This window comes from Babylonia areolata, chromosome 11 (assembly GCF_041734735.1).
Source record: "Babylonia areolata isolate BAREFJ2019XMU chromosome 11, ASM4173473v1, whole genome shotgun sequence".
Taxonomy (NCBI): Eukaryota; Metazoa; Mollusca; class Gastropoda; order Neogastropoda; family Buccinidae; genus Babylonia; species Babylonia areolata.
Genome location: NC_134886.1, coordinates 16,943,063 through 16,955,562, shown reverse-complemented (window position 1 = coordinate 16,955,562; position 12,500 = coordinate 16,943,063). Strand labels below are relative to the sequence as shown.

At 47.0% G+C, this 12,500-nt stretch overlaps 1 protein-coding gene across 1 annotated transcript in view; it reads left to right on the top strand.

Annotated features, from left to right (window-relative positions):
* Window positions 1-1,439: 1,439 nt before the first annotated feature.
* The window catches only part of LOC143287583 (sodium/myo-inositol cotransporter-like), a 23,541-nt gene continuing 12,480 nt past the window's right edge, over window positions 1,440-12,500 (top strand). The window contains exons 1-9 of the mRNA XM_076595692.1: window positions 1,440-1,571; window positions 2,798-2,869; window positions 3,645-3,749; window positions 4,844-4,903; window positions 6,124-6,228; window positions 7,106-7,211; window positions 8,162-8,242; window positions 10,661-10,875; window positions 12,037-12,172. Coding sequence (XP_076451807.1) covers window positions 1,488-1,571; window positions 2,798-2,869; window positions 3,645-3,749; window positions 4,844-4,903; window positions 6,124-6,228; window positions 7,106-7,211; window positions 8,162-8,242; window positions 10,661-10,875; window positions 12,037-12,172 — 964 coding nt within the window. The 5' untranslated portion in view covers window positions 1,440-1,487. The remainder of the gene's footprint in view (window positions 1,572-2,797; window positions 2,870-3,644; window positions 3,750-4,843; window positions 4,904-6,123; window positions 6,229-7,105; window positions 7,212-8,161; window positions 8,243-10,660; window positions 10,876-12,036; window positions 12,173-12,500) is intronic.

Genomic DNA, 12,500 nt, shown 5'->3' with positions numbered 1-12,500 from the left:
GAAGGGGGGAAGAAGGAAAGAAGAAGGGGGGAAGAAGGAAGAAGGAAAGAAGAAGGGAGGAAGGAGGGAGGAAAGAAGGAAAGAAGAAGGGAAGAAGAAGGGAGGAAGGAGGAAAGAAGGAAAGAAGAAGGGAGGAAGAAGGAAAGAAGAAGGGAGGAAGAAGGAAAGAAGAAGGGAGGAAGAAGGGAGGAAGGAGGAAGAAGGAAAGAAGAAGGGAGGAAGAAGGGAGGAAGGAGGAAAGAAGGAAAGAAGAAGGGAGGAAGAAGGGAGGAAGGAGGAAAGAAGAAGGGAGGAAGAAGGGAGGAAAGAAGGAAAGAAGAGGGAGGAAGAAGGAAAGAAGAAGGGAGGAAGAAGGAAAGAAGAAGGGAGGAAAAAGGGAGGAAAGAAGGAAAGAAGAAGGGAGGAAGAAGGAAAGAAGAAGGGAGGAAGGAGGAAAGAAGGAAAGAAGAAGGGAGGAAGAAGGAAAGAAGAAGGGAGGAAGAAGGAAAGAAGAAGGGAGGAAGGAGGAAAGAAGAAGGGAGGAAGAAGGAAAGAAGAAGGGAGGAAGAAGGAAGAAGGAAAGAAGAAGGGAGGAAGAAGGAAGAAGGAAAGAAGAAGGGAGGAAGAAGGAAAGAAGAAGGGAGGAAGGAGGAAAGAAGGAAGGAAGGGAAGGAAAGGGAGGAATCAAGTCAAGCAAGCAAGGAAGGAAGAAAAGTAGAAAGAAAAGAAGAAGAAAAGCTATAGAAAGGAAGGGGGTGAGGGGAAAAAAAGGAAGGAAAGAAGAGAGGAAGGGAGAAACAAAAAAAAAGGAAGGAGGATCGAAAGGAAGGAAGGAAGGAAGGAAAGAAGAAAGTAACGAGGAAAAGGAAGGGAGGAAGAGAGTAAGGAAAGAAAGAAGGAGAGAAAGAAAGAAGGAAGGAAGGAAGGCAGGGAGGAAGGAAGGAAGAAAGGAGGGAAAGGAAGGAAAGAAAGAAGGAAGGGAAGAAAGAAAAAAAGAAAGGAAGTAAAGAAGGAAGAAGGGAGAAAAGAAGTGAAGGAAGGCAGGAGGAAAAGAGGGAAGGAAGGAAGGAAGGTAGGTAGGAAGAAGAAGGAAGGAGAGAAAGAAGGAAGGAAGGAAAGGAGTGAAGGAAAGAAAGAAAGACAGAAGGAAGGGAAGAAAGAAAGAAAGAAAGAAAAAAAAAGAAAGGAAGGAAAGAAGTAAAGAAGGAAGAAGGTAGAAAAGGAGTGAAGGAAGGCAGGAGGAAAAGAGGGAAGGAAGGAAGGAAGGTAGGTAGGTAGGAAGGAAAGAAAGAAGGAAGGAAGGAAGCCAGGAAGGAAGAAAGAAGAAAGGAGAGAAAGAAAGAAAGAAGGAAGGAAAGGCAGAAGGGGAAGGCAGGAAGAAAAGAGGGAAGGGAAGAAAGAGAGAAAGAAAAAAGAAAGAAAGGAAGTAAAGAAGGGAGAAAAGGAGTGAAGGAAGGCAGGAGGAAAAGAGGGAAGGAAGGAAGGAAGGAAGGAAGGAAGGACACAAGATGAGGCAGTACACCACCCTATCAGCAGCGGACATCGGGGTGCTGGCTGCCTACTTTGTACTGGTCATCCTCATCGGCCTGTTCGTGAGTGTCCGTCTGTCTGTCTGTCTGTCTCTCCCTTCCTCTCTCTCTCTCTCTCTCTCTCTCTCTCTCTCTCTCTCTCCCTCCCTCCCTCCCTCCCTCCCGCTCTGTCTCTCTCTCACTTTCTCTCTCATTCTCCCCACCCTCTCTCCCTCTGTGTCTGTGTCTTTCTCTGTCTGTCTCTCTCTCTCTCTCTTCTCTCTCTCCCTCCCTCCCTCCCGCTCTGTCTCTCTCTCACTTTCTCTCTCATTCTCCCCACCCTCTCTCCCTCTGCGTTTGTCTGTGTGTGTCTCTCTCTCTCTCTCTCTCTCTTCCCTCTCTCCCTCTTTCCTATTTCTTTCCCACTCTCTCTGTCTCTCCCTCTCTCTCTCTCTTTTTCTCTGTCTGTCTCTTTTTCTCTGTCTGACTGTCACTTTCCGTGTCTCTCTGTCTTTCTCTGTCTCTCTGTCTCTGTCTCTCCCTCCCCCCCCCCCCCTCTCTGTCTCTCTCTCTCTCACTCTCACCAACACACATGTGCACTTTTCTCACACAGGTGATGATGATGATGGTGTCGACAATGACGATGATGACGACAATGACGACGAGGACGACGTCGACGATGAGGAAAATGATGACGTGGACGACAATGTTGATGATGACGATGATGACGACGACGACGAAGATGATGACGACAATGAATATAACGATGACGATGATGATGGTCAGAACGATGAAGATGATGATAATGAAGAGGAGGAGGTGGTGGAGGAAGAGGAGGAGGAAAAGGAGGTGGAAAAAGAGGAAGAGGAGGAGGAGGAAGAGGAGATGGAAGAGGAGGACGAAGAGGAGGAGGAGGAGGAAGAGGAAGAAGGTGGAAAAGGAGGAAGAAGAGGAGGAGGTGGAGGAGAAGCAGGAGGAGGAGGAAGAAGAGCAGGAGGAGGAGGAGGAGGAGGAGGAGAAAGAGGAGGAGAAGCAGGAGAAGAGGAGGAAGAAGAGGAGGAGGAGGAAAAGGAGGAGATGGAGGAGAAACAGCAGGAGGAGGAGGAGGAGGAAGAGGAATAGGAGGAGGGGAAGAGAAGGAGATGGAGGAAGAGAAAAAGAGAAGGAAGAGGAGGTGGAAAAGGAGGAGGAAGGAGAAGGAGGAGGAGGAAGAGGAAAAGGAGAAGCAGGAGAAGAAGGAGGAGGAGGAGATGGAGAGGAGGAGGAGGAGGAGGAGGAGGAAGAGGAGGATAATGATGGCTGTGTTCCAGGCCATGTGGAGATCCAACAGAGACACCGCCTCGGGCTACTTCCTGGCCGGGCGCAGCATGTGGTTTCTGCCGGTGAGTTCGTCTGTCTGTCTGTCTGTCTGTCCGTCTGTCTGTCTGTCTGTCCGTCCGTCCGTCTGTCTGTCCGTCCGTCTTTCTGTCTGTCTGTCTGTCTGTCTGTCTGTCTGTCCGTCCGTCTGTCTGTCTGTCTGTCTGTCCGTCCGTCTGTCTGTCTGTCCGTCCGTCTGTCTGTCTGTCTGTCTGTCCGTCTGTCTGTCTGTCTGTCTGTCCGTCCGTTTGTCTGTCTGTCTGTCCATCCGTCTGTCTGTCTGTCCGTCCGTCTGTCTGTCTGTCTGTCCGTTTGTCTGTCTGTCTGTCCATCCGTCTGTCTGTCTGTCTGTCTGTCCGTCCGTCTGTCTGTCTGTCCGTCCGTCTGTCTGTCTGTCTGTCTGTCCGTCCGTTTGTCTGTCTGTCTGTCTTTCTGTTTGTCTGCCAGTCTGTCTCTAGAAAAACACCTCCACACTCCTTAGGGTGTGTGTGTGTGTGTGTGTGTGTGTGTGTGTGTGTGAGAGTGTGGCTGCAGCACTAAGAGCTAGTGAAATCTTGCCTCCCAGTTTAAAAGTCATAGTCCTTTACAAAAAAAAAAAAAGACTATGTTGTAAATGACTACCGATTGTAATGGAGAAAAAAAAAAAAAATGAGCATATAGCTTTCACTTCACTGTTGGTCTTAATCTGTGGTATAAGCTGAGAGTGTCGAATACATACATACATACATACATACATACATACATACAATGTAGCGGGGTGTCCCAGTGGCCCAGTGGTTTGCGTTGTGTGTGTGTGTACAGATCGGGGCGTCCCTGTTCGTCAGTAACATCGGCACGGAGCACTTCATTGGTTTGGCAGGATCTGGAGCAGCCAGTGGCATCAGTGTAGGGGCCTGGGAATTCAACGTGAGTGACGTACGTCAGGCTGGCCCTCACACTGCTGTACGGGCGGCCAGTGTTTTGTGGATGATGGCTTTAGATTGATTAAAGGGGTTTGATCGACTGTCAGGCTTTTTAGTGTACGACAGTGGTTCTTTTTGTGTGGTATTGTGTTCATTTCTCAACTGAATCGAAAAAAAAAAAAATCACCGTTGACCGGTTATTTACTTATTTGTTTGTTTATCTATTTATTCATCCATTTATCTATTTATTTATTTATTTATTCATTTATTCATATATTTATTCATTTATTTGTTTATTCATGTATTTATACATTTATTCATTCATTTATCGATTTGTTTATGTATTCATTTATTTATTCATTTATCTATCTATTTATTCATCTATTTGTTCAATTATTTATTTATTTATATATTAATTCATCCATCCATCCATCCATTCATTCATTCATTCATTCATCCATTCACCCATCCATTCATTCATCCATCCATCCATTCATCCATTCATTCATTCATTCACATTCGTGAGTGAGTGGATTTGGATGGATGGTTTCGACACGGTAAGTTTTGTCTCTTTCTTTCTTTCTTTCTTTCTTTCTTTCTTTCGTTTTTCTTCGTTTCCATGTTGCTGGTGTGATTTTTCTTGTAAGAGGTGGTGGTGTTGCTGATTTTTTTTTTTTTTTTTTTTTTTTGAGAGAGAGGGAGAGATGGATGGATGGAGGGAGGAGGGAGGGAGGGAAATTTGTATTTGTATATCTCTTTTTTTGTTACAACAGATTTCTCTGTGTGAAATTCAGGAACAACCCTCCTGTTGCCGTGGGTTCTTTTACGTGCGCTAAGTGCATGCTGCACACGGGACCTCGGTTTATCGTCTCATCCGAATGACTAGCGTCCAGACCACCACTCAAGGTCTAGTGGAGGGCGGGGAAAAAATTATATCGGCGGCTGAGCCGTAATTCGAACCAGCGCATTCAGATTCTCTCGCTTCCTAGGCGGACGCGTTACTTCTAGACCATCACTCCAGATGGATGGATGGATGGATGGAGGGAGGGAGGGAGGGAGGGAGGGAGGAAGGGATATATGTTCAATCGTTGTTTCCAGGCCCTGTTACTGCTACAGCTTCTAGGATGGATTTTCGTTCCTGTGTACATCGCCTGTGGGGTGAGAGAAGATCTTGTTCTTCTTGTTCTCTCTCTCTCTCTCTCTCTGTGTGTGTGTGTGTGTGTGTGTGTGTGTGTGTGTGTGTGTGTGTTTGAGTCTGTGTGTGTACGTGTGTGTGTGTGTGTGTGTGTGTTTGTTTGTTTGAGTCTTTGTGTGTACGTGTGTGTGTGTGTGTGTTTGTATGTGTGTGTGTGTGTGTGTGTTTGAGTCTATGTGTGTGTGTATGTGTGTGTGTGTGTGTGTGTGTGTGTGTGTGTGTGTGTGTTTGCATGTGTGTGTGTGTGTGTGTGTGTGTGTGTTTGAGTGTGTATGTGTGTGTGTTTGAGTCTCTGTGTGTGTGTGTGTGTGTACGTGTGTGTGTGTGTTTGTGCGTGTGTGTTTGTGTGTGTGTTTGTGTGTGTGTGTGTGTGTGTGTGTGTGATTGTGTGTGTGTGTGTGTGTGTGTGTGTGTGTTTGTGTTAATGCGTGTGTATGGATGCGTGTGTGTGTGTGTGTGTGTATGAAACGTGTGTGTGTGTGTGTGTGTGTGTGTGTGTGTGTGTGGATGCGTGTGTGTATGTGTGAATGCGTGTGTGTGTGTCTGTGTATGAAAGCGTGTGTGTGTTTGTGTCCGACATGCGTTGGTATTTTGTTGTCTGTGTTTTCTGACTGATTTTTTTTTATCCATCCGGACATCCTTTACTTACTGTCTTGTTCTTTGTCTGAGCTGTCTATCTATATCCGTCTTTTTTATTTCCCTGTCTCTCTGTCCCTGTCTGTGTGTCGGATTTCAGTCACTGTGTTAGAAACAAATGATCGTACTTTTAATTTGCTTGCTTTCTCAAAAGAGACTTCACACAGGTTTAGAGAATAAAAATTTTTAATGTGGGACAGAGACAGTTATCACAGACGTACAGATGCGCACATATACACACACGTACAAAAAACACGCATAATAATACACACGCAAGCAACACACACACACACACACACACACACACACACACACACACACACAGAAAGAGAGAGAGACAGAGAGGGACACAGAGAGAGAGGCGGGGGGACAGAGAAGGACAGAGATAGAGAGAGAAACTGTAACTGAGAGTTGCAAGAACTAGAGAAGAGAGAAAGGGAGACAGAGATTGGGAGACCAGCTACAGCTGACAGGGTCACAGAGACAGACAGACAGACAGACACAGAAAGAGAGAGAGAGATCAAGGGAGAGAAGTGTGTGCCGACAGACGTACACGATGCCAGAGTACCTGTCCCTGAGGTTCGGAGGTCAGAGGTTAAGGGTCTACTTTGCCCTCCTCTCCCTCGTCCTCTACGTCTTCACCAAGTGCTCTGTGAGTGTCGTCGTCATCGTCGTCATCGCCATCATCAGTGTTATCATCATTATCGTCGTCGTCGTCGTCATTGCCATATTCATTATCGTTGTTGCCACGGTTTTCATCTCCATCATCATCATCATCGTCGTCGTCGTCGTTGTCGTTGTTATCATTGTAATCGTCGTAATCATAATCGTCAGCAACAGGAGTATAATTTCATCGTCATCAATGTCATCACAATCGTTGAAATATGTATTAAAATTCCAGAATGGAATTTTAAAAGTGTTTTCTAATGAAACTGCATAAAGGTTCACTGACTCGTTAATTAACAACGCTATCATCATCACCACCACCATCATCATCATCATCATTATCATTGTTGCCATATCAGTAACAACAACAATAAGAAGTGAATAGTCATTATTTGTACTTCTTTTTATCGCAACAGATTTCTCTGAGTGAAATTCAGGCTGCTCTCCCCAAGGAGAGCGCGTCGCTACACTACAGCGCCACCCATTTTTTTGGTATTTTTTCCTGCGTGCAGTTTTATTTATTTTTCTTATCAAAGTGGATTTTTTTTTCTACAGAATTTTGCCAGGAACAACCCTTTTGTTGCCGTGGGTTCTTTTATGTGCGCTAAATGCAAGCTGCACACGGGTCCTCGGTTTATCGTCTCATCTGAATGGCTAGCGTCCAAACCACCACTCAAGATCTAGTGGAGGGGGAAAAAATATCGGCGGCTGAGCCGGGATTTGAACCAGCGCACTCAGATTCTGTCGCTACGCGTTACCTCTAGGCCATCACTCCAAATGCGTCTGTGTGTGTGTGTGTGTGTGTGTGTGTGTGTGTGTGTGTGTGTGTGTGTGTGTGTGTGTGTGTGTGTGTGTGTGTGTAGGGTGATCTGTACACAGGAGCACTGTTCATCCAGCAGTCTCTGAACTGGGACCTGTACGTGTCCATTGTGGTGCTGGTCCTGCTCACTGCCTTACTCACCATCACAGGTAGGGGTGCGTGCGTGCGTGCGTGCGTGCGTGCGTGCGTGCGTGCGTGTGTGTGTGTGTGTTTAACTGGGTCGTTGACTGGTCTACTTACTGTATCATGTGTATGTGTATGGGTTTAAAACGTAGATTCAGTTCTTGGAACTGCGGATACACCATGGTCCATTATTTTTTTTCTGAATTCCAACCAAAAAGCGAAGGATCGATTTGAATTGTCTTCATTTGTGTTGTGTTTGTTCGTTTGTGTTCTGTCTGTCTGTCTCTCCCATCTAACCCCCCCTCTCTCTGTCTCTGTCTGTCTGTCTGTCTCTCCCATCTAACCCCCCTCTCTGTCTGTCTGTCTCTCCCATCTAACCTCCCCCTCTCCCTCTGTCTCTGTCTGTCTGTCTGTCTGTCTGTCTCTCCCATCTAACCCCCCCTCTCTCTCTGTCTCTATATGTCTGTCTGTCTGTCTCTCCCATCTAACCCTCCCCCCTCTCTCTGTGTCTCTGTCTGTCTGTCTCTCCCATCTATCCCCCCCCCGTCTCTGTCTGTCTGTCTGTCTGTCTGTTTGTCTGTCTCTCCCATCTACCCCCCCTCTCTCTCTGTCTCTGTCTGTCTGTTTGTCTGTCTGTCTCTCCCATCTACCCCCCCCCTCTCTCTGTGTCTCTGTCTGTCTGTCTGTCTGTTTGTCTGTCTGTCTCTCCCATCTAACCCCCCCTCTCTCTCTGTCTCTGTCTGTCTGTCTGTCTGTTTGTCTGTCTGTCTCTCCCATCTAACCTCTTCCCCTCTCTGTCTGTCTGTCTGTCTGTCTGCCTGTCTGTCTGTCTGTCTGTCTCTCCCATCTAACCCCCCCTCTCTCTGTGTCTCTGTCTGTCTGTCTGTCTCTCCCATCTACCCCCCCCCCTCCCCCACTCTCTCTCTCTCTCTCCCATCTAACCCCGTCTCTCTCCATCTCCCTGTGTCCACCCCAGGTGGTCTGACGGCAGTGATCTACACGGACACCTTGCAGGCCACACTGATGGTGGGGGGAGCGCTGTACCTCATGGTGGCAGGTAAAGGGTTAATTAAACAGTGTCCCGACACTGGCCTGACACTCACCTGTCTGTCTGTCTGTCTGTGTGTGTGTGCCTGTTTGTCCGTCTGTCGTTCTGTCTGCCTGCCTGCCTGTCTGTCTGTCTGTCTCACTCCAGACACAGGCACACATGCACACGCACACACACACACAGACACAGACACACACACACAGACACACAGACACACACACACACACACACACACACACACACACACACACACACACACACACACACACACACACACACACACACACACACACACACACACACAGTACTAGAAATCCAATCCATCAAAATGAGAAATCGCAATGTGTGTTCGCATTAAAAATTTTAAAATAAGCAAAAACAATCAACTGATACATATAAAAATAGAATCTCCCTCTCTCTCTCTCTCTCCCTCTCTCTGGGTTCCCTGATTTGTACCGACTATGTCACTAGAACTTTACAGCTAATGACACATCTCTAACCCACCATTTATTCATTTACTCATTTGTTCATTCATTCATTCGTTCATTTCCTCGCGTTTCCAGGAGGTGGGAGATTTCCAAGGCCTACAGCAGCACTACCCCCAAATTCATCCATCATCTGTTTATTTATTCATTTATCTATATATTCGTCTATTTTCTTTATCTATCTTTTTATCTTACCCCCACCCCCCCCACCCCCCAACATCCACCCCACCCCCTACAGGTTTCCAGGAGGTGGGTTTCCAAAGCCTGCTGGAATCCTTCCCCAAGTTCAACCATCATCTGTTTATTTATTTATGTGGAGTGATGGCCTAGAGGTAACGCGTCCGCCTAGGAAGCGAGAGAATCTGAGCGCGCTGGTTCGAATCACGGCTCAGCCGCCGATATTTTCTCCCCCTCCACTAGACCTTGAGTGGTGGTCTGGACGCTAGTCATTCGGATGAGACGATAAACCGAGGTCCCGTGTGCAACATGCACTTAGCGCACGTAAAAGAACCCACGGCAACAAAAGGGTTGTTCCTGGCAAAATTCTGTAGAAAAATCCACTGGGATAGGAAAAACAAATAAAACTGCACGCAGGAAAAAAATACAAAAACAGTGGTGGCGCTGTAGTGTAGCGACGCGCTCTCCATGGGGAGAGCAGCCCGAATTTCACACAGAGAAATCTGTTGTGATAAAAAGAAATACAAATGCAAATATTTATTTATTCATTCATTCATTTATTTATTTGTCTACCTTACCCCTACCCCACCCCTTCAGGTTTTCAGGAGGTGGTAGTGTTCCAAGACCCTGTGGAGCGCTACCCATCATTTATCCATCATCATTTCTTCATTTAGGAGGTTCCCAAGGCCTGTTGCAGCGCTACTCCGCATTCATTCATCGTTTATTTATCTGTTTATCCCCCCCCCCTCTCCTCCGCCTCCACAGGTTTCCAGGAGGTGGGAGGGTTTCAAGGCCTGCTGGAACGCTACCTCCAATTCATCCATCATCTGTTTATTCATTTATTTATTTTATTTTATTTTATTTATTTATTGATCTATATATTTATCTATTTATCTTACCCCCCCACATCATCCCCCACCCCCCTCAGGTTTCCAGGAGGTGGGAGGGTTCCAAGGTCATCTGGAACGCTACCCCAAGTTCAACCATCATCTGTTTATTGATTGATTTATTTATCTATCTGTCTGTCTATCTATCTATCTGTCTATTTATTTATCTGACCCCCCACAGGTTTCCAGGAGGTGGGAGGGTTCCAAAGGCTTGCTGGAACGCTGCCCCCAATTCATCCATCATGTATCTATCTATCTATCTATCTATCTATATATCTATTTATTTATCTGACCCCCTCAGGTTTCCAGGAGGTAGGAGGTTTCCAAGGCCTGCTGGAACGCTACCCCAAGTTCAACCATCATCTGTTTATTGATTGATTTATTTATCTATCTGTCTGTCTATCTATCTATCTGTCTATTTATTTATCTGACCCCCCACAGGTTTCCAGGAGGTGGGAGGGTTCCAAAGGCTTGCTGGAACGCTGCCCCCAATTCATCCATCATGTATCTATCTATCTATCTATCTGTCTATCTATCTATCTATCTATCTATCTATCTATCTATCTATCTATCTATCTATCTATCTATCTATCTATTTATTTATCTGACCCCCTCAGGTTTCCAGGAGGTAGGAGGTTTCCAAGGCCTGCTGGAACGCTACCCCAAGTTCAACCATCATCTGTTTATTTATTTATCTATATATCTATATATCTATTTATTTATCTCCCCCATCAGGTTTCCAGGAGGTCGGTGGGTTTCAAGGCCTGCTGGAACGCTACCCCCGATTCATCCATCATCTGTTTATTTATTTATTCATTTATTTATTTATTTACATATCTATATATTTATCGATCTATTTATCTATCTGCCCCCCTCAGGTTTCCAGGAGGTGGGCGGGTTCCAAGGCCTTCTGGAACGCTACCCCCAGGCGGTGCCCCTGAACGTGTCGGCCATCGTGGTGAACAGCACGTGCCACTGGCCCGACACACAGGCCTTCCGCATGCTGAGGGACGTGGACGATGACTACATGCCCTGGCTGGGCTTCCTCCTGGGCCAGACCCCGGGCTCCATCTGGTACTGGTGCACCGACCAGGTCAGTGGGGTGGGGAGGAAGGTACCCCCCGGGTGGTAGTTTGGACGGGTGGGTGGGTGGTCGGGATAGTGGGGTGGGTTTGTATGTATTTGTATTTCTTTTTATCACAACAGATTTCTCTGTGTGAAATTCGAAGGAAGAGCGCATCGCTACACTACAGCGCCACCCATTTTTCTGTATGTTTTCGTGTGTGCGGTTTTATTTGTTTTTCCTATCGAAGTGGATTTTTCTACAGAATTTTGCCAGGAACAACCCTTTTCTTGCCGTGGGTTCTTTTACGTGCGCTAAGTGCATGCTGCACACGGGACTTCGGTTTATCGTCTCATCCAAATGACTAGCGTCCAGACCACCACTCAAGGTCTAGTAGAGGGGGAGAAAATATCGGCGGCTGAGCCGTGATTCGAACCATCGCGCTCATATTCGATTCTCTCGCTTCCTAGGCGGACGCGTTACCTCTAGGCCATCACTCCACTTATGTGTCGTTGTCGTTGTTTTGTGGTGGAGTGGGTGGGTGGGTGGGTGGGGGTACCCCGGGTGGTAGGGTGGGGTGGGATAGTGGGGTAGGTGTGTATGTGTCGTTGTTGCTGTGTTGTGGTGTAGTGGGTGGGTGGGTGGGGGTACTCCGGTTGGTATGTTGGACGGGTGGGTGGGGTGGGATAGTGGCGAGGGTGCGTATGTGTTGTTGTCACTGTGTTGTGGTGTAGTGGGTGGGCGGGTGGATGGGTGGGGGTACCCCGGGTAGTAGGTTGGACGGATGGGTGGGGTGGAATAGTGGGGTGGGTAGTTTTATCTACTTCTTTTTTTTAGTTCAAGATGGTAATTGATGTGTGTGCGTGCGTGCGTGCGTGCGTGTGTGTGTGCGTGTGTGCGTGTGTGTGTGTGTGTGTGTGTGTGTGTGTGTGTGTGTGTGGAGAGAGAGAGAGAGAGAGAGAGAGAGAGAGAGACGATGCGATCCATATTTACCACACCACACGAAAAATTGAACAATGGCGTTCTACATTTCCATTTCCACAACCTGTGTGTGTGTGTGTGTGTGTGTGTGTGTGTGTGCGCGCGCGCGCGTGTGTGTGTGTGTGTGTGTGTGTGTGTGTGTGCATATAATCGCGCGCCGTGTGTGTATGGGCGTGTGTATGTGTGTGTGTGTGTGTGTGTGTTGTCCAGGTAATCGTGCAGCGCGCCCTGGCGGCTAAGAGTGTCTCTCACGCTCAGGGGGCGACACTCCTGGCTGGCTTCATCAAGATTCTCCCCCTTTTCATCATGGTCATACCCGGCATGATCAGTCGTGTTCTGTATCCGAGTGAGTCACGTGCTTCCGTCGTCTTAACCCCTTAACTGCTGGTCCTGTAAGAAATTAGAGCAGTGTGACATCGTGAGTTTGAGAAGATAGTCACTCATTAATTTTTGTTTTTGTGTGTGTGTGTACTTGTCAATGACGTAACGTTTTTTTTTTTCTTTTTTCTTTTATTTAGCGAACAACAGCAATGCAATTCTGCGCGGAAGAAAGAAAATAATCATGGCGATTGACATCATAACCTCTGTCCTGTCCGAGTCAGGTGACAGACCTTTATCGACGAGCATACTTGCCAACAGCAGTACGATGAGGTTAGAGAACAACCAAACAAACA